General features: G+C 34.2%; 3 protein-coding genes across 5 annotated transcripts; 2 read left to right on the top strand and 1 right to left on the bottom strand.

The window, feature by feature from the left end:
- Positions 1–27: 27 nt before the first annotated feature.
- On the bottom strand, positions 28–6,148 carry LOC128678628 (uncharacterized). Of its 3 annotated transcripts, none has more exons than XM_053760276.2 (4): positions 6,055–6,148; positions 3,312–3,374; positions 2,987–3,157; positions 28–264 (listed from the first exon to the last, which is right to left on the bottom strand). In XM_053760276.2, the coding sequence occupies exons 2-4, from the start codon at positions 3,367–3,369 to the stop codon at positions 47–49; spliced, it is 447 nt and encodes a 148-aa protein (XP_053616251.1). In that variant the 5' UTR covers positions 3,370–3,374; positions 6,055–6,148; the 3' UTR covers positions 28–46. The 3 variants fall into 3 exon arrangements, with proteins under 3 accessions (XP_053616251.1, XP_053616249.1, XP_053616250.1); XM_053760274.2 differs by lacking the exon at positions 6,055–6,148 and adding an exon at positions 5,595–5,786; XM_053760275.2 differs by lacking the exon at positions 6,055–6,148 and adding an exon at positions 5,599–5,786.
- Positions 6,149–10,511: 4,363 nt separating this feature from the next.
- On the top strand, positions 10,512–14,669 carry LOC128678909 (pickpocket protein 28-like). Its single transcript, XM_053760819.1, has 8 exons — positions 10,512–10,547; positions 11,044–11,198; positions 11,620–11,845; positions 12,269–12,536; positions 12,859–12,924; positions 13,118–13,301; positions 13,560–13,651; positions 14,475–14,669. The coding sequence occupies exons 1-8, from the start codon at positions 10,512–10,514 to the stop codon at positions 14,621–14,623; spliced, it is 1,176 nt and encodes a 391-aa protein (XP_053616794.1). The 3' UTR covers positions 14,624–14,669.
- Positions 14,670–15,876: 1,207 nt separating this feature from the next.
- Positions 15,877–20,666, top strand: LOC128678815 (tektin-2-like). The gene is made up of 7 exons (XM_053760638.1): positions 15,877–16,122; positions 17,342–17,549; positions 17,978–18,186; positions 18,329–18,422; positions 18,766–18,894; positions 19,182–19,405; positions 19,692–20,666. The coding sequence occupies exons 1-7, from the start codon at positions 15,944–15,946 to the stop codon at positions 19,960–19,962; spliced, it is 1,314 nt and encodes a 437-aa protein (XP_053616613.1). The 5' UTR covers positions 15,877–15,943; the 3' UTR covers positions 19,963–20,666.
- Positions 20,667–21,088: the final 422 nt, after the last annotated feature.

Genomic DNA, 21,088 nt, shown 5'->3' with positions numbered 1-21,088 from the left:
TGTGCGTTTATGTAAAAAAATACATACTACAAAACTTTATCAAAATTTAATCACTAAATAAATACAAAATACAGGCCAGTACTAAAAATAATACAGTCATCGCGCCTGGGTCCACATGGTCCGCTGCGTTACACATGTCGTCGAAGCACTGACAGACAGTCTCGACGTGGTCACGGTTGCTCGTATGGTAGCAGGGTTGCTTGCTGGGCACCCAACCACAGCTGCGGGTGACGCGGACACTGGAGTACGTGTCTGTGTGGTAGACTGGGGACAAAATATTTACCCTCATAATCATACAAAAGTTAGACAAATGTTTACTAGGTGAAATGGTCCCATGGTATGGCAGGACTGATCTTGCTCCGTCTGGTGCTCGCTCAGGCGTCCCCAAAAATAATAATAAAATAGGTAAATGTTTCCTCAGTCGCACTTTACAATATGTACATGACAGACCGAAATAACGTTTACACCCTAAATTTATAACAAAATTCCTCAAGAAGTTATAGATCATTTTAAATTTATTTAAAATGCACCTCAGGTCCTTGCTGATTGATAAATGTTATTATAATTTGAACGATTTTTTATATTTGATAGATTTATTTGATAGATTTAGATAAAAATTTAGTTAATTTAGTTACTTTTATTTATTCAATTTTGTTTTGTGGAATGATAGCATGCTCTCCATTTAAATTTTTATACCCGTGCACGGTGAAACATGTAGGATTAAGTTTTTCTTTTAACACCACATTGTAAAAAAATGAAAAGTCTTGTTTTTGCAAATAAATAATCTTTGTCTTTGACAAATAATACTTTAGATTAAATTATGCTTTGATTATTTTATGAATAAGAGTTACATTTATGAATAAATTGTTGGTCCAGGCAACAGCAGTTTATAAGAATCAAGTTGCTTTGTTGTATCTTATAAGTTACATACACTGCACAAACAATAATTCATATCTCATGTTATTCGGAGGTTTGGATCGTTAGGTTATCTTTAAAATTGGGTTACCGCCAAAACAAACGGAGTATTGTATTCATTCAAGTAAAGTAAAATATAACTATTAATTATTTAAACTAATTTCCGGTTTATGAGATAGTATGTATTTTTTTTTACGCGAGGTTTGTAAAAAATTCAACTACTTATTGGTTGACCAGCCATAAAGTTAGCATGCAGCGTTACTGTAAAAACATAGAATTAGTCTTTACTAATTCTATAATAAATATTTTCAATATGTGTCTTGTATGTTCTGCCATAACTACTTATACCATAGTTAATAATACTATCAGCCAAAGACATACACAACATTCGCAAGGTATGATATGGGAGTTTATATTTTAAAATAGACAATTTGGACATACCTAATTGCTCTAAGTTTGTTACAAATGCTAATTATGTGAGGTTTCCAACAGAATCTCGTATCAATTATAAGTCCAAGATGAGTATGTTCAAACGGAACATACTTATCTTGGACTTATAATATAATAGTAGTTATGGCAGAACATACAAGACACATATTGAAAATATTTATAAATTACAATTAAGATTACTTAAGACAATCACCCCAAAAAAAAATTAAAATAAATGCGGACTTATTTAGGCATTGTAAAGTTATAAATATATATGATAAAGTTAAAATGGAAATTATGTGTGAAAACCTAAAAAAATAAATTCCTTAAAAGTTAAAACTACAAGCTCTGGCTTGCGCAACTTAACATACCTACCTAGATATACCCTACCTTCAGTTAGCAATGTCCACGGTAAAAGAATGTGGGAGTATTTTCTGCCATCTATATTGAATGACAATATTTGTGAGAAAATAATTATTTTAGAAACCAGTACAACCAAATGTAAATTAATGCTTAAGAACTATATATTAACTGAGTAAATTTGTAATGAGTTATGACTCGCCTTACCACGTATAAACCTATATAGGTTTTTGTTGGTAGTGCTTGTATTTTTCATATAAAATATTGTAACATTAAAACATTAAATAAATTCACTTGGTAAATAATATTAGTCTTGAAATTAATTTTAATTTAATCATCAAATTTAATAATTTAAATTTAATAATTGCAATTTACTGATTCACCAAAAAATAAAATAAAATAAACAAAATAAATCACTAAGTGTATCGAATTTCAAATAAAAAAAATAAATAAAATAATAATAATAACAATCAAACCTACTTATTATCTTATAATAAACACCTTCAATTCTGCAACAGTAAAATTTTAATTATGGGTTGTCCATCTGTACTGTCGAAATTTTGTTTGATTTTATTTGAGGGTATGCTAATCGGACGGAATTTCGACAGAAATTTCGATTTCGATATTAATAAAATTTGCATGTTTTTGTAAGTAAATGTAAATAATTTGTAAATATAGTATTGCTCGTGTGCTCGCTGAGAAACAAATGTTCATGATTAAGTAGCTTTACGTTTCTCTGAAAGTGAATATCTGTATTCTTATGAGAAATAAATTCTTTAAACCTAACATAAATAAAGAAATTAAATTAAAAACTTTTACTTGCAAATTAGTTGAATACTTACGCTATTTTAATTTTGTCGTTGATTGTTTCCTTTCAAATACTTGATTGACTGGAAGAAATCCTTTTCTATAAGTCCGTTTCTGTACGTATCTCTTTTTTATTCTACTGTTTCTTTGTTATATATATATATATAACTAACTTTTGTTATATATATATAACTAACTTTTGTATATATATATATATGTATATATTTCTTCGTTGCAATAACAAACAAACAAACTTACCTGCTAGTATGGCCAGACATTTGACAAATTACGTAAGCAAACCCAAAAAGACACTAAAAGTGGTTAATGTCGACAAAACGACACAATCTATGCCAACAGTCTAACAACTAAGGATGCCGAAGATTGTGCGAAGTGGAGAAGAAAAATGGGGAAAAGGAAGAAGAAACAGAGAAAACGCTTAGATGAGGGAGAGAGATAATATATGTTTATTACTTACTAGTCTGAATAATCTTCCGACAAAAGAAGTTGAGGCGAATAGAACTAGGTATCGCCTTCTCACAGTCCACTATTGGTATAATCCTGGCGAGATCCTCTTCATCATACTGCTTTAGGTCCAGGCAGGCCGTGTTGTTGGCGCTGTTGCAGTAGTAGCAGTTGATGGCGTACGCTGGAATAGACAGACGAACAGTATTCGTGAGATACAAAATTATGGGAGTATACAAGATCATCACAAACAGTAATGTAGGTTAAAAGGTTAAGTAAATAATTATTTAATGAAAAGAAACATACATTTATTTCATGTTTAATATTTTCCTACTTACATTCGCTTACTAAAGTCATTAGAGCGATCGAAACCACAAATAACCAGCAAGGCGTCATTATATCTGAAACGAATATAAAAAATAAGTATGTAACTAAATATAAAATATGAAAAAAAAAATTGGTACAACATTACTTATCCGCTTTATAATTCATCCTAAATTTTCTTTCACTCTGTGATTCGTATAAACAGGACTGAATATAATACTTAACTCAATAAAAGAGTTCATATAAAAGAGTTGAAAATCCATTAATAAGTTAAATAAGGCTTTATAATAATAACAATACAGCACAATATAGAGGAAGCTGCTAAAAGGTTTGGTTATAGGTTAGAATAAATAAAATGGTGCTTGTATTTGGGTCAGTTGGTAATCTATAGATTTTTAATTTGTATAAACTTGCACTTCCTCATGTATACTGGCAGCGTCCCGGGGCTTTATTCTAGTGGAAGTATTGGGAAAAGATCTGTGTTACTCGGAAATAATGTAGCTTCCTATTGATGAAAGAATTTCGGAAATCGGTTGAGTAGTTCCGAAGTTTACACCTAACATATACTAAGTGTCAAAAAACTACTTTTTACGATTACTTCATACGAGTTCTTAACATTCTTTAAAATTTAGAGAACTAATAATTATTGTCGAGTCAAAAATCGAGTTTTTTTTCAATGTTTAATGCTCTTATAGACGCACCCCCACTGTATCGTCCCTCATCAATTTCAATACTAGGTGCCGACCACGTAATCCCACGCGAAAGTTGTATGTTATTGAAGTGTATAAAAATAACACCTATTATAACAATCATGTTGTTCGAATGTATAGAGCTTATAACGATCTAGTTCTCAATCCCAAATTTATTGATATTCTTGGAGTCACCTTGTGTTCCATCGAAAACAAAATTCGTCAGATATTTGACCTTTCGTAAAAATAATTTTTACTTCTTTTAGTTGTTGACATTGTGTGGAGACACACATAATGAACTCAATAATTTAATTCCTTGTAATTTTTTCCACTTGTTCCTAGAACTGAATTCTAAAATCCAAATGTTTTGATTTTATTTCTTTTTCCAAACGTAAATAAATACTCCATGATATACTTAGTCACTTTCTAGTAGTTTAAGATTGTTTGGCATCTGTTGTATTTATAAATTGTATGAACTTGTAGAAATTGTTATTAGTTTTTATATTTAAACATGTTGTATACACGTGTTATTTAGTTTTCTCAATTTTGTATATTTTTGGGAATAATTTGTTTTATGTATCATTAAATAAATAAATAAAGCATAAGCGTAACGATAGATATTTCAATTTTGATTCCAAATTCATGTTTCAAAAAGTTTTTCATTACAAATCATTTGATGACCACTGCGGGTAAAGTGCTTGCCTCTGAACGGAGAGGTCCCGGGTTCGATCCCCGGTCGGGTCATGATGGAAAATGATCTTTTTCTGATTGGCCTGGGTCTTGGATGTTTATCTATTTATGTATATGTTATAAAATATAGTATCGTTGAGTTAGTAGCCCATAACACAAGTCTAGAACTTATTTTGGGGCTAGCTCAATCTGGGTGATTTGTCCTAATATATTTATTTATTAATTATTTATGAAATTAATTACATATTTTTAAATTTCTAATCAAATAACGTATACGGAATTTTTAATAAACGTTTGTATTATTACGTTTCATGATAGAAACAAGCAAATTGTTGATAACATTTCGTTTCAAATCTCAATAAATCTACTTGGGTCACTTGTTAGAACACAAATACGTATTTTAAAAATCAATGTAAATAAGTATGGAAAATAACAATAAAATTCAATACTAAAAAAATCTAAAGCTACATACGTTGGTAGTTACTTGTAGTTTTAAAGTTCATTGAACTCATTGATCAGACGAAGATAACTTAATTACTTTGAAACATTTGATAATTTGCTCAAAGGCCCTGTGTGTTATAATTAAATTTGGTACGGTCTACCGAATTCATTGCAATTTAGCCACTATTACCGCGGCATAAAGTTTTAAGTTTTAAAAGTAACTTGACATTACATGCAGTTGACTGTACGAAAGAAACCTGATACAAACTTACTACCTCTTATTTTTGAAGTCGGTTGATAATAGTTAATATAATAGTTCGTACTTAAATATAATTTTGGAATTATAATCGCTGCACTAAATACCTATTCGTTTAAAAAATACGTTCGATTTATTCTTTCTCTAAAACAGCAAGACTAATACAATCTCCACTAATCACAATTAGAACAAATAACTATGCAATTAGTCAAAAAACATACCTGCCATTAAAATTTCGTGAAAAAGTTTTCTTTTTTCTCACAACTTACAAACTAGTCTGTACTGTAACACTCTAAAATTATGGTTTCAAATTTTAGGTTAGAAAATTTTAATAAAAATTCACTTTAACAAATGCACACAAGAAAACCCGATAACCGACTTCGAATTAATGTCATAGACTGGACACATGTGTAGTGTTTACACTGATACTCGTTAACTGGAGTTACCATATATATTAGTCGGTTGTACAATCTTGATCTTTGGTGCAATTTTTAAAGAATCCAGAAAGCAATAAAAGGAAAAAACCTACTAAAGTTGTTTTTCTTTCTTTGTTGGACAAAAACTCATGAAGTGAATGGAAATAAATTAAACTTTAAACAGAAAAAATCATATCTGTATTTACAGAAATTTGAGAATTAATATGAGTTTAATTTATTTATTATTATAGACAAAGATTAATACCTGAATATTATTTTTAAACAGATGAGACACCACTAACCCTATAGGAAATCAAATAGGCAAAGCATAATTGTGTGTGAATAAATAAGTATTTTGGAAGTGGCACTTACACTATCTAATATTTACATACATTGTCGAACTTATTAAGTAAGTTATTATCACATCGAGGTCAGTGACCTCTGACAGACCTTATGCGTAAGAAGGAAATGTAACTAGATAATGCTTTAAGTGAATATTTCATTGTTTAAAATGATGAGAAATATTGATATTTTCTAGAAATTTATTTTCGAGGCGAATATTTTCGTGTCGTTTGGTTGCTAAGATGCCACGGATTAACATACAGATATACAGAGACATCAAACATTAATATAATATATCTTCATTAATCCCTTTCAAAATTGTCGATAAAAATTAAAATTATTTAGTTTTCGCCCCGGCTTCGCTCTGGTAAAACTATAACAAAAAATCAATAATAAAACAATAGTTGTTTATAATAAGTAAATCAATCTATATGCTTATTATAAAGACAAAAGATTTGTATTTTTTTTTGTAATGAATAAACTCAAAAACTATTGTGCCGATTTTGATAGTATATAACTTGTAAGTATGAATGAATACATGTCGTGCAACCATTCTGTTAGTAAGAAATAAATTCACAATTAAAATAGACAAAAGTCAAGTTCTGTCAAAGTATCAAAACCTGTCTATTCTCAGCGTAACTGCACCGGCGACGTGCAGGATATTCAGCTTGTAAGGCTTCAGGACACGACTACAGTTTATGAGTGACGTACTAAAACATACATATAAAAGTAAAAAATTACATCATAAACATTTTCACACAAGCCTTTTTTATAGCGTCTAGAATACGGATATAACTAGACTAGCCCCTAATATTTTAAAACAATATTTTATGCCAGCTCCACACTGTCGCCGAAGTCACACATGCCGACGCGAATACGTGAGCATTGCGCAGTTAGTATGAGTACTTTTATTTACCGCAATGAAAACCAGCAATGTATACCAAATCCGCCAGAGTTTGGCAAACTGTTCGACGAGAGTGTAAAGCCGGCATTAGATAGTGAGATATGGACTACCGTATAGTCTCATTGAGACAAAATCGCGGGCAATAGTGACTGAACTATTAGTTGTTTTGATTAGAACTGCATGTTTACAACAATTTAACAATCACTTAAAAAACTATAAAGGGAAAAGTTTACTTTCTATTTACTCATTCATAATGAGAAAAGAATTAACTTAGTCGCGACAATCAAGGTACGAGACGACCTATTTTTTAAAAAACTTTGTAAAATGTTATTGCCGCTTAGAATATAGGAGTAGAAGGTGTTTTAATTAAATGCAAAATCCAGAGGTATTACTAGAAATATTATATGATATGAAGTTCCGGCTTAGCTCGGCTAAACATAACACAACACCTAAACCTACCCCAGGAATTACACTATCTGTTAAAGAAAACCGTAAATCCATAATTTTAAAGATCTAAGCGTACATAGTGACAGACAGACAGCGGGAAACGACTTTGTTTTATACTATGTATTGATACATATTTTTGTTTTTTATTTGTGCGATAGAACTATGATTGTAACGCCTATGGCGATGACATGCGAATCGAGATCTTATTCAACTTTGATGACAAAAACCAAACTTACTCACTTTCTCATCACTTCTTTTGCTTCGTATTTGAATACTACGCGCTTTATTTTCTGGTTTTATGTTATAGTTTGTAGATAACAAATAACTTCTCAATATCTGTATAGGTCGGATAGATTTTACATATAAAATTTTACGAATAAAATGACAAAATACAGATTGACAAATATATTTGGCTAAGAAATGTGATGTGTTATTACAAAATTAACTTTGAAAGTTGAAAGTGCAAGTAAAATGAAAAAAAATACCCTACTTACAATATACATGCACTCTGCATTTCATTCCATTTCGTGCAGCGCATAAAAAGAAATCGAATATTTCCAATTAAATTTATCACTATTGATCACTATTGTCAAGCGTCCAGTGACAAGTGTTCCGTATTAGCAATACGATTAAGTGCATTCGATTGCAATTGTATGCATTTAATTGTTCTTCGGAGTCTTGTAACTTGCAATTGCACATGGGTTCGTCCGTAATAAACAATTAAAATTGTCACCAGTCTGACGTCAAGATTGTGAAAAACGGAAGACATTTTGGTTTTAGAAGCGCAACGCACACGGAATAATAAGTTGTTCAAAAATCAAAACCAAGTTTCAGAGTTTTTCAAACGTAATCGTCCTGTCTGCTTTTGTCAAGTTTTTGTAGAGTCGATTTTATTAATTGCGTTTGAAAAGGAACCGTACACTTAATTGTTCTGAATGATATTGAAATTGTTGCTACTTACTTATAGTACAACTTAAATATTATATACTTTTTACATTTTGATCTACAAGTATTCTTCACACAAATGTATGGTGAAATCACCATAAAAGTAATTTTCTCGATGCACTAATTAAACAAAGTAGCAATACTCGTTTTACTATTAATACGGGTTAGTTGCTTTCTGAACCACGTTGTGGACGTACATAGCATAGAATTTAGAACCTAAATTTGAAACTAAATATAAAACTGAAACTAATTATAAAATTAAATGAAATATACAGGAGTCCAACTCCAATAAACCTATCTTTTTTAAGATACTGAAATGAAATTTATTTGTAATTTCTAAAGAATTTAAAAAAAAGTAAATTTTCTAAAATGGCAGAACTGAGAAAAAATAAAATCCAACTTGACACGCACGTAGAGGCTGATGGCCCCAATTGGTATATTGGAAATTATTATTGGAGGGACTTCCAATATTTAAATCCAGTTAGACAAAGAAATAACGAGATAAGACAGGCTGGTAAGAACTGTGACGACGAACGTTCGGGGAAGAAAAAAATTAAATCAGCTAATTTGTGGGCTGTGGAAGTGGTGAAAGGTGTAAAGCAATTTTTCTATGGTGGAACTTTACATGGCGTCAAGTAAGTAATTATATAATTTTGATAGGTGAGTAACTAACATGTGAATGCATGTTATGTAATTACTTACTTGACGCCATGAATGCCATGATGACAGAATATGTTTGTTAAAATAATGAACTAACTAACTTAATAGCTGACAGCTTAACAGCTTCAGCACACAATAAAACAAGTTTTATTTTTACTATTTTAATTTAGGTCTCCGTCAAATGGTTTTCCCAAAGGGTTCCCTCGAAAAGGTTGAGAACCGCTGCGTGTCTAACGCAGCGTTGGGTGATTAAAATAGTTTAAGTTCTGTGGTTTATTTAGGCAGGTTTTAGTTATTCACTGTCTTCGAAAGGCTACTTCTAAAGGGTAGTTTTAAACATGGTTGGTAAACTTTGATTTTAAAATCCAAACTTAAGTGTTCGAAATGCTTCCCAAAAAAAAAACATAAGATAAGGAAAATAGGTCAATTTCACAATGACTATATTTGGTTAAATTATTTAGTCCATTAAATATAAAAACACGTTCGAATCCGACCAAATAAACCTTCGTGCGTGACCGCTTGTAAAAATATCCGATGAATCGAATGAAACGAATTTTAGATTTTTTTAAAATTTCGGTCTGATTTTCTCGGTCATCTCATTAAATATTTTTAATATTATGAAATATATACCTAGTTATCACATTTTCATTTAATTTCTTTTTCAAAAAGGTACATCTTTGAGCCGACCTTCAGCACGCGCGAGCGAATCACATGGGTCATCATTGTTGTCATCAGCATTACGTTCTGTGCCGTCAACATCATCAGACTCTTCAGTAAATACACGTCAAACCCCTTCGTCAATGTCATCGACTCTCTGCCTACCCCTATCTGGGCCATACCCTTCCCCACTGTGGTTATTTGTCCCCATCTGAGGGTTAAGGCTTCGTTTGTTAATGTTTCTGAGTTGAAACCGTGAGTATACTATACTTCCGTATAGATAATATTTTTTTTCTTCTTTTCAGTTTTGCTCAACCAAATTTGGTGTTCAGTTCCAGCCACTTTTCCTTATTTTGGGCAGTTAAGAACCAGTTGCTGCGCGCTATAATTTTGATGTCGTTTTTCCATCTCATCTTCAATAAAATCTGACACTAGTTTAAACAACAATACACTAAGATACATGAACAATAATACACTAAGATAATGATCTCAAATTTTTTTTATCACAAAATAATATCATAAATGTGAAATAAAGTGTATTTGTCCGTCTTTCACGTCAAAACGGAACGGAGCAATAGATTGAGGTGGCCTTTGCTCATAGTAATTTTCAGAAAAAAAATGTTTTTAGATTCAATAAAATATTATTCATTGACCTTTCTTTGTCTATTAATTATTATTACTATATGTGTTTCAGGTTAGAAGAATTTTTTGCATCAAATTTATGCCCACGTATGTTTCAAACAAGGTTGAAAAACCGCCTCACTCCAATGGAAAATATTCTATTACAGAAATTTATAAATGGAGTAAGTAAATTCATAAACTTATCGAAAAACATGTTATATAGATCACACAAAAAGTACGTAATATATTTAAAATTTATTACAGACTGTTGGGTGTCTTCTTTTTACTTTTGGGAAATTTCGTCGGAAAAACGATAGAAGGAAACGTAAATACAAATATAGATATTTTTGCAAATAGTAGTTAGGTATAAATATAAACTGTTTACACACAAAATCTGAACTGATTATTTACACATACAGACGATTTATTGAAATAACTATTAATTTTTGCACGCGATTAACCGCGAAAAATATACATACGAATTTATCATGTATATTTATATATACATGTATATTTATATATACGAATTTATCATGTATATTTATATATACATGTATATTTATATATACGAATTTATCATGTATATTTATATATATGATAAATTCGTATGTATATTTTATTTATATACGGCATTATATAAATATATTCTACATTATTATTTAATTTATTATAAATCAGGGTTCCCTGAAATGCTCCGACATAGTGAAACGCTGCAACTGGCCGACAAGACACGACAAGAGCTGGGTCACCGACTGCTGTCAGGATCTATTCAGACCTGTCTTCACGGACTACGGCTTGTGCTACGCCTTCAACAGTCTACCTCTAACTGGCATGTAGGTACCTATACAGACTATTATTACCAGAGTACAGTACCGACCTCTCCCTGCCCCATCTAGTTACCGACTGACTGGGTCGCTACAGTTCTCAAACGCGCTGGTACAATGGCGCCAACCCAGGTATCTTATCTCACTCGTGTACACATCGTACGCTTTCATCTGGTATGCACAACGTGTTTGTTTCATCACCGTAGTTTGAAAGTTTATTTTAAAGCCGCTCAGTCTTTCTGCAAGACAGTAGTATTGTATTTACTATACTGCATGTAAATAGTACGTCGCTTTCCTGGACCTGCTCTGAATCTAACGAAAGCATTTGAACAGTTTGTTGCTGAAGAGAACTAATTATTCCGTAATTTATATCGTGCTCTCCATGTTCATTAGAATACACGCTAACTATCAAAAGATCGTATTTTCTTAGGACTAAGGACATGCAACCCTGGCATAGAAGTTTCTCCAACCTGACCACACCTGGGCCATCTATCTGGAACCTGGACGGGGGTTATCCTATAACGTACCCACCAGACCCAAACATGCATCCGTACAGAGTGATGTTGGCAGGCGAAACCTTCGGCTTGAGCGTGGAGCTGTTTCTTAATAATAGTGAACACCAGTATGCGTGTGATGGGAATAGCCTCGGGTTTACGGTTAGTGTTGCTCCTGTGAAGTCAACCAATCACAGTGCGGCGTTGTAACATGACGACAAACATACCGAAAAGTGATTGGTTGGCTCGACCGTCTCATTGCGAAATGTCTTGGTAATTGCAAAGGCACAATACGGCGTCTGACGGCGATGACAGTTGATGACGATTATGTTATTGTTGCTAATATTGATTTACTTAATTTACTAAGAAATTAAAACAAAGGACTGGGTCTACTACATGGTGATGTGACAAGTAACATTAATTCAGGGCATTTAAGCTAAGTATGTGTGCCACTTTTTTAAAATTACATTAGCTCTGAATGTATATAGGATATGGCAAATGCAGTATACAATAAAGAATTTGAGTATATTTAGTGGAGATAAAGTGCCACATTCAAACTAAATGCAGTGAAATGAAACATCGCAGGTCTTCATAAGATCTCCAACTAACCACGCCTACACCAGCACGGTCCTACGCATCCCAATGGACAAAATGACCACAGTGGAAGTCTCCCCCATCACATACAAGACAGACGTGGGTCTGCGGGCCATGGACCCTGAGAGAAGACAGTGTTACTTCCAGAACGAGAGGAAGTTGGAGTACTTCCAGTTTTACACGGAGACCAACTGTAAAATGGACATCTTTATAAGGGAGGCTGTGTTGCAATGCAACTGCTCCATCTTTAACTGGCCTAGTAAGTTTTTCCAATTTATTTTGTATGTTTTTTGTTGTCAGTTTGCTTCCAACGAGAAAACTTGTCAATAACGGCACAAACATGATTTTTTTTTTCAATTGTCTATTTCACATATTTCCATGTTTGTGTAGTGCTGTTAGTAACCAATGATTATGGCGCTCGTCTGTGATCTAAGAGGTCTCAGGTTCGATTTCTTCTCGTACCAGGTGAGAAAACATCCGTAAGGAAACCTAAAGTGCTGGTTTGCTTGACATTGAAGCAAATGGTTGCAACTAATATGAAATGGGGAAGGCAAATTCGCTATAATTATGTTCTGTTTCAGGGAAAGCCATAGCAGATCCTATCTGTTCCACCGCAGAAGATTTCGAGTGTATTGATAGAGTCAGAAGTTAGTATTTAATTCTTGTTAGGTAATTGTGCTTTTGGCTGACCTGCATGCTCAGAAACTGTTTGTAATTTTGAAAAATCTATACTTCCATATGGATATCCAATTGGAAAACACATACGAATAGCCAACGGGCGCGGGGACCATACGCTACGAAGGTCTTTGAACTTAGAATAACGACATCTCAATTTTCCAGGCATAGTGACAAAACAGCAGATTTTCGCGTATTACGACGACTGCGAGGAAGGGAAAACATCAAACAGCGGCGGTACTTCATGCCATCCGTCTTGCAATGACGTCATCTATTACAGCCAGGTGTTCTACTCCGACCTTGTCAAGGAGACCGGCGACCCGTCACCTACGTGGGGTGATCCAAAACGGTATCCTAATAGTATTAAATTCCATTTGTGGTGCAATCTTCCCCTTATGATAAGACTATACTTGCAAATGTCGTAGGAAACCACTGATAGGGAATAATAGCATCCTTTAGGCAGGCAGGCGATAGAAAATCACTACAAAATTTGGAGGTTATGTTGCATTTTCAATGCTTAAGCAAAAATCACTTATTTTAGTTACTACTATTTTGATATTTATTTTTGATATTTATTCCAATTTTATGATATTTATTTTTGTCTCAGGAGAGAGTTAACTCAATTGAACGTTCACTTCTATGAAGATATGTTTTTGGGACAACACCGTCATGCTCAGTATGATGACTACTATTTTGTTGGTTAGTATGGCTATTAATTCAGTAGAAACATTCCTCATTTATGAAAGATGAGCTGACAAAACAAAAATATAAACACCCAGGAGAAAAAGTACCCTACGTTTTATTCCAGGTTATATTCTTTCTACCCGTGTACCAAATTTCATAATAAACCGTACAGTAGATTTTGCGTGAAAGAGTAACAAACAACATACACACAAACATGCTCTCAAACTTTCGCATTCATAATATTAGAAGGTGGGATTTACTAGCATTATGGGCACAGCTATTTATAGTTACCCCATATTTCTTAAATGGGCCCCAAGCTTCGCTTCTGGAATTTCGGGATTATATTTTGGCCATGTATGAAATTTCATCGAAATCCGCTCCAGTAAGTTTAGCGTGCACACGTTATAAAAATCCTGACCTGCTTAAATCGCAACTTTCGCATTTTTTATATAAGTGGGATACTAAATGCTGTGCAATAGCCTGATGGCAGATTAGAGTGTGTTAATTGCTAACATTGGTCTCATATTTTACTCAAGTCACTTAAAGTCATCTGACATTACTTTCACGACTTAGTACCGCATTTGGTGGCAAGTAAGCGAATTCAAATTGATCTGTTTCAAAATAATTGATACTAGCTGTTGCCCGCAGCTCCGCCCACGGTTGTCTATATTTGTTTCCGAGCCCATATTTAAAATGTCATCGAAATAGGGCGAATGCGAAATTGTGACAAACTTTCGGATTTACTACAATATTCATTTGGATATCATGTGGATCAAGATTCAAGACGGTGGCTAACTGGGAGGAGTATTAACTCTAAATATTTTTTTACTGTCCCCAGGTGCCATAGGAGGTCTCCTCAGCCTGTTCCTGGGCTTCAGTATCATCAGCGTGGCAGAGCTGGTCTACTTCGTGCTACTGCGCCCTGTTTATGTCGTTGTCAAGGAGCTGACCAAGGACGTCGACTGTCAAAACTGGATTCACCAATAATATACCACTTGATGTTTTCCACTGTAATAAAATCGGCATCCCTATATCTCTTTCTCTCATTTGAGCTTTTTCTCGGTTGCTTCGATTAGCTTTGGAGCCCAGAGTCCGTTTGTCTACTTTTTCTCCTGCACTTCATACGGTATTCGGCATCCTGGGATGTCAGACTACGACGGTATGACCTGACCAAATGTCGCCTATCAAATCGGAATTCACCAATAAAGTACTCTTGGTGTAATTATAATAAATTATATTATATTTAATGTTATGTTTTCAAATGTGTTTTTTATGTGCTGTTGTTAGCACCACCCTTGCCTACTTTTCACTTTTCACTTGCCCATTTCCCACTATCCTATCCCACTAATTATATCTATCTCGTAATATTATAAAGAGAAAAAAATGTGTATTTTTGTTTATGAGAATAAACTCAAAAACTACTTGATCGATTTTGATGAAATATAGAACAGAGACAGACGAAACCTTCGGGAGTGACATATTGGCTACTTTATTTATTAAGGTTTTACCCGAGCGAAGCCGGTACGAGCTGCTATAATAGATGCGGAAGTTGGCATGAGAGAGTATCAAGGTGTATCATATTATTTGTTACTCAATAACGCAAAATCGACTGCACGGAATTCGATGAAATTTTACACACGGGTAGAATATAACCTGGAATACAAGCACTTGCTCGTTGCGCCTCGTGGCTTCACTCTTCATATAAAAGTACCCTGTTATATGAAGAGTGAAGCCACGAGGCGCAACGAGCAAAAATAGTTTAAAGAAAGTTTCAATGGCATTGACAAACTTTTCCCAATAAAGTTATATTTACACTAATATTAACACACCTATAGATTTCCGATGCGTGGGCTATCTGTAAGCGTTTCCTGCGGTTTTGTTAATGGAAGCATATTAGCGATTTTCTAATGAATTCTCTACGCAACTTACCTTCTTAACATTTAAGGAAGATGGAATCTTCAATTTTAGATAAGATACGGTTTTATTTATCAACATAGACTTTGAAATATTTCACAAATATAAAATGAGCTTTATTTTTTTGGGAATAAAAGTAAGTATATATATATATAATTATTTTTATATATAGCGCGATAACAAAATGACTGAGATGTTACTTCGATTCTCTTCTTTCGAAGCCTCGGGCAAAATCTAGTCTTCACTATAAAGTTTTAATATAAACCTCTATATAGAAAGACGAGATAGATGTCAACATTGTCAATGATGTCATTGTCATTGATAAATAAAACTTTATAAACACAACACTTGCATGATTTTATAAGTTCAATTAATTCTACGATTTGCCTCATCATGTTTTCTGAAGATGGCTACATAGGTTGCCCTCGGGGCATCGAGCGTTTGAGGAGTATGAAGGACAGATTGAGTGATAAAGTACTAGAGCAGGTCAATGACTGCCAGGAGCTGGTTATGCTGAACAGCTTCTCCAGGGAGGCCAGCGAGTATCAGATCAAGAAGTCTTTGCAACAGAGGTAAATGACCTAGGCAATAAAAACCAAAAGCTTCTTATGAAATGTGACCTTCAGAGGCTTTTCCGCATCACCTCAACCAGGTCGCGTCGCTCAACTCATTGCTGACGTCGTACTTAACTTTTGCAGGATCTCTCTGTATCAATGGAAATCTTTATGTAAAAAAAAGAAAATGTTTTTATTATCAGCCAATAAAACCGTGGTACAGTTTTATAAGTCACATTTTTAAGATCTTTTTTAGAATTATAATTTATTTATTACAGGCAACAAGTTACATTACGATAACATAGGCACATATTCACCTTACAAACTAATATAGATATAGTTAAATATACCAGGTCCCACATTTTTGTGGCGATTTTTTATCGTAGCCTTCAGAGAACCTCTTCCATCCAACATCTCTAGAATGTAGACCGTAGTCTCTTACGGTCCAAAATATCGAATCAATTTCTAAGAAAAATAAAATGTGTTTACCAACTTTCGCCAATCCTAGTCTTCTTTCTTTTCGAGTGTGTTAATTGCTAACACTGGAGTCCTATTTTATTCCAGTCACCACGAGGGAATTGATATGACTTTATACTACTGTATACCGCGTCCAGTAGCATGTAATCGCATACACACTAGTGAACTTAAATTGTCAAGCAGTGTGCAGGTTTTCTCACGATGTTTTTCTTCACCGGAAATTCAATGAAAACTACTATAGGTACACGAGTCAGCTTGGTATACATACTCATGTAGCACGAGTAGGAACGAGTCGAACACAGGATTCGAACCTTGGACTTTATGACCACAGGCGGACGGTCTTAACCACTGGCACAGGTTATATAGTACCCCAGTACCACTGGGCTAGTTCTGTGCTAGTTACTATGCGGTATCTAACATTTTACGGTGTAAATGCATGCATAGTTCATTCAGCGAGTGCATCCACTATAGGAGCCGATACCGGAAACGCTTTCACCGGCACACTAACTGAATTACACCCGTCTATACTCTACCTATGCTGTAAAACACTCACTCAAATTGGTAACTTAGCCTTTGATCTAAAAATCATCAACATCAAACATCTCTATGCAATGTGATTAATTTTAAGACAAATTGGTTTAGGGTACCATACCCTTAGCCGGTAAAACATGTAGGATTAAGTTTTCTTTTAACATCACATTGTAAATGATGTAAACTCACGTTTTTGCAAATAAATAATCTTTGCCTTGGTTTTTGTCAGGATAGCCGACATAGCCTCCTGGCGTTGGGTTCTTGAAGACTTGTCAAGACGTCTGGACGACGGTATCGCAGCGCTGAAGCACGAGCACAATGCACTCCGAGTGGTGGTCCAGAGGCTGCAGAACGAGATCAACGATCACTCCCGGGAAGCCAGCAGACCAGGAGCCTTGAAGCCGAGGAAGGACATCGTTGAAGATGCGATTATGGAGGTGACCTTTATTTAGTCGCATTACAGTTCAATAAAGTCGTTCGTTCACAAATCTTGTGCTTTGAGACGGCACATCTCCGAATGTAACCAAAATTTTGGGTTAGAGATGAGAATTTTACTTAAATATAATGTTGTTTCAGTAGGTTAGATATTAAAAATCTTTAATGGCATGAACATATTCAGCTTTTTCAATATTGTCTTATCCAGAGCTAGTCTGAATAACTGTTCGACTGTTTCGACTCCCGTCCACTCTCTGATAATTATGAACCTAGATGTCTTGCATCAACAAATTATAAAATTGCGGTATCATACATTTACTAACTGTATTCCTGTATTTTGTATTCCTGTAAACAAAACTGGAATACAACTTCCTACGGGAACAAATCATAAAATTACGGTATCATAACGATTACTAATTTTTGTTTACAGGAATACAACTTCCTACGGGAACAAAAGAAGAATTTCGAAAGGATGATACCAGGATTGGATAAACAGACGGCTGTACTGGAGAAAACGAAGAAGAGAATAGAAACAGACTTGAAGTGTAAGCAGGAGGCTATTACGGTGGAAGAGTCTTGTGCTAAAATAGACATAAATTCCCTGACAAGCTTCAAAGGCAAGAAGAATAGAAAGAGAAGGCAAGTACAGATTTGATTCTAAATTCAAAATATAAAAAAATATGAGTTCTAATGGTCTGACAGCTAAGGTGACCAAAGACCTTGCGAAGTGGAGCCACAATTTTGCCCGCTATCTTAAGGTTTTTTTTTTCTCTGTTCATAGTTTTTCGCCGTTATGCCGATGGGAGAATCGATGTGCCTCATTGAAGCGAGCTGGTATCAACGCGCTCAGCAATGCTGTGATAACAAGACAACAGGTTGAAACCTTGAATTGCATTGACCACTATAGTGACCCCAGAATCTCCTGTGTGGTTCCCGCCCTAGAGTAAGACTACTCTATTTCCTCCCGTAGATGTTGTACCTACCTACAAGGAGGTTAAGATATAAAAATCCATGACAGCTGAGAAAAAACAACATTAGATAGACATAAGCAAAAAGTCGACAATTGATTTTTTAAATGTTAGGTTTACTTTTAAAGCGGAACCCGGACATCTATGTCCGGGTTCATTCGGCATTTACAGCTTAGAATCAAAGGTAAAATAAAGATGAGAGAGAGAGAGAGAGAGTAGTTCTTCTATGAACGAATGAAAAACATTTTAGGTGCGAGGCGCGAGAGTGCAACTGTCCATCGCGGCACAATCATTCGGGGCTAAAGTAGACGCGGCGCTGCGCAGGCGGCTCCATAACAACACGGCAAAACTTCAAGAACTGCAATGGCAAAGGGAAGAGGTAAATATCTGGGGAGAATATGCATCAATAATGTTTTGTTTAAGTGCAATAATAATATGAAGGGAAAATATAAAGATTGGTTTTATTTGTTATCAGGCCATCAAATGATTAACCCCCAAACAATCACCTAAGACATCTGACACGACTTTTACGATCATCGTTTCGCTAGAGGCTATGGGAAAAAAAGCATGTGGACATTAGTAACGTGCTGTGTTTGTATGTTTCGTCGCGCGTCCATATCGTAATACTTTATTTTAGAAGTTCGATCGACTGTGATTCCTTTGCAGGCTGTAAAAGATTTAGGGTCGCTAGACGAAGAGCTAATAGCGACGGAGCAGAATATTCTGGAGACCATGGATCAGGAGCGGGTGGTCGAAGCAAGACTTGCTGATCGTACGCTTAGGCCGGCGAAGGAGACCACCAGGGACGAGGTGGACAAAAGCTTGAGAGACGAACTGGCAAGATTGAAGACGTTTAATAAGAGGTTGCAGGAAAATATCGAAAAAATCGCGTATGTGTTATTTTTTAAAATAAACCACTTATTCACTACACTTTAATTCTATTTATCACTCATTTTGCCAACGAAGACAGAGCCTTTGGCTAAATTGTTTCTAGTGTTATTTATTTAACAAACGTGCAGAAATTTTCATTTTTCGTAATTTTAAAATTCTTCCTACGCCTATAGCATAAACGGATAACAACATATATCACAAATTAGAGAGCTTGCAGTTTAGCTTTTATGGTTTTTATTCCACTCTTTGTACTATAATGAGTTTAATAAAAAGTTTTATTTTCAGACGTTTACAAAACAATCTAAACGACACAATATCACGCATCGACTGTTGTGCCGAAGATCTAGCTCAGGTAGTTCGTCTGGACCAAGACCGCATGGCTTGGAGACTTGGGGAACAGGTCAAATGTGACTCAGGTACCGACGCCGCGCCTCCACCTAGAGCTGTTCCACCAAAAGCGGCAGCACCCATAACTGTGCCTTCCTACTTCGGAACCTCACTCCGAACTATAAAGGAAGAAGATGAGGAGGAAGATGACTATCCTTTCGATGATTAAGATCCTCATATAGAATAGCGTCACTTTATAGCCGAGGCAAATGAGTAAGCGCCCGGATATAGATCCTCCTATCATTTTCTTAGAAGGGTTTCTAGAGGACAGATTTATAGATGGTCAAAAACTATATGGCCCAAAGTCGGTCCTTGAGAGACTTAACGGCGGGTCTGAAGGGAGAATTAGTGGGTAGGTACTGCATAATTGAAATAGGCTACGAAGCAGTTGGCATCGTAGATAAATTAGGTATATTTCTAAAAGCAACGTGCTATGGAATTATCAGGATAAAAACTATCCTCTCACGTTGAACACATCGAGAGTCTTTAAATAATTGAAGTCACTGAGGATAATCTAGTGATTTTTTGAAGATTTGTAGACGTGTCCATATAATGAGATAGATTTGGCATCATTAGACACATTGTCATAAAAAAGTGACACAGAAGAATTAAGAAATCAGTCTTACTTATTCGCTGCATTGTGTAAGTAGTTGATAATATGTTGTGCTCTTAGTTGAACACTTGCGCTAGATAGAATTAATTTTAAAATGTACCTACTTTCATTAAATATTTAATACACACGATACATTAAAAGATTAAATTTTCTATTTCATACATGATAATTTTCGTTGTATTTATTTATCTGATTATTATTTGTATAAAACTTTGATTTGTTATATTCTATGTATTACTTTGCTATTCAGAATAAATTATTATTAGGATATAAGTACGTTACTTTCCTTTTTAAATAAACCTTCAACAGATAATACACACTATAAATTTTAAAACCTATAAACTATTATTTTTAAATTTTATGTAATATATTAAATTCAAAGGGGTTCCAAGAGGAATAAAAGATTAGGAGCAGAAGTAATATAAAAATCTGTGGACGCAGACCTTTTTTCCGCTCTGTCAATATGACATGTGTTAAGGATCATCGTAATTTTCACATTTTCATTTTACCAATAATGAAATGTTGAAGAAGAAATAGAATTCATTAGTAGGTTATTAGTATTTTTTCACTACATAAAAAGTCAGCATTTTGTATGTAAATTATTTTTATTATAATATTTTGGAATCATATAATTGAAGAAAATTCAAACAAAGTGCAAAGTTTACAAAACAAAAAAAAAATT

This window comes from Plodia interpunctella, chromosome 20, assembly GCF_027563975.2.
Source record: "Plodia interpunctella isolate USDA-ARS_2022_Savannah chromosome 20, ilPloInte3.2, whole genome shotgun sequence".
Lineage (NCBI taxonomy): Eukaryota > Metazoa > Arthropoda > Insecta > Lepidoptera > Pyralidae > Plodia > Plodia interpunctella.
Note: the sequence above shows the minus strand (reverse complement) of the source record. Positions and strands in the feature narration are given on the sequence as shown.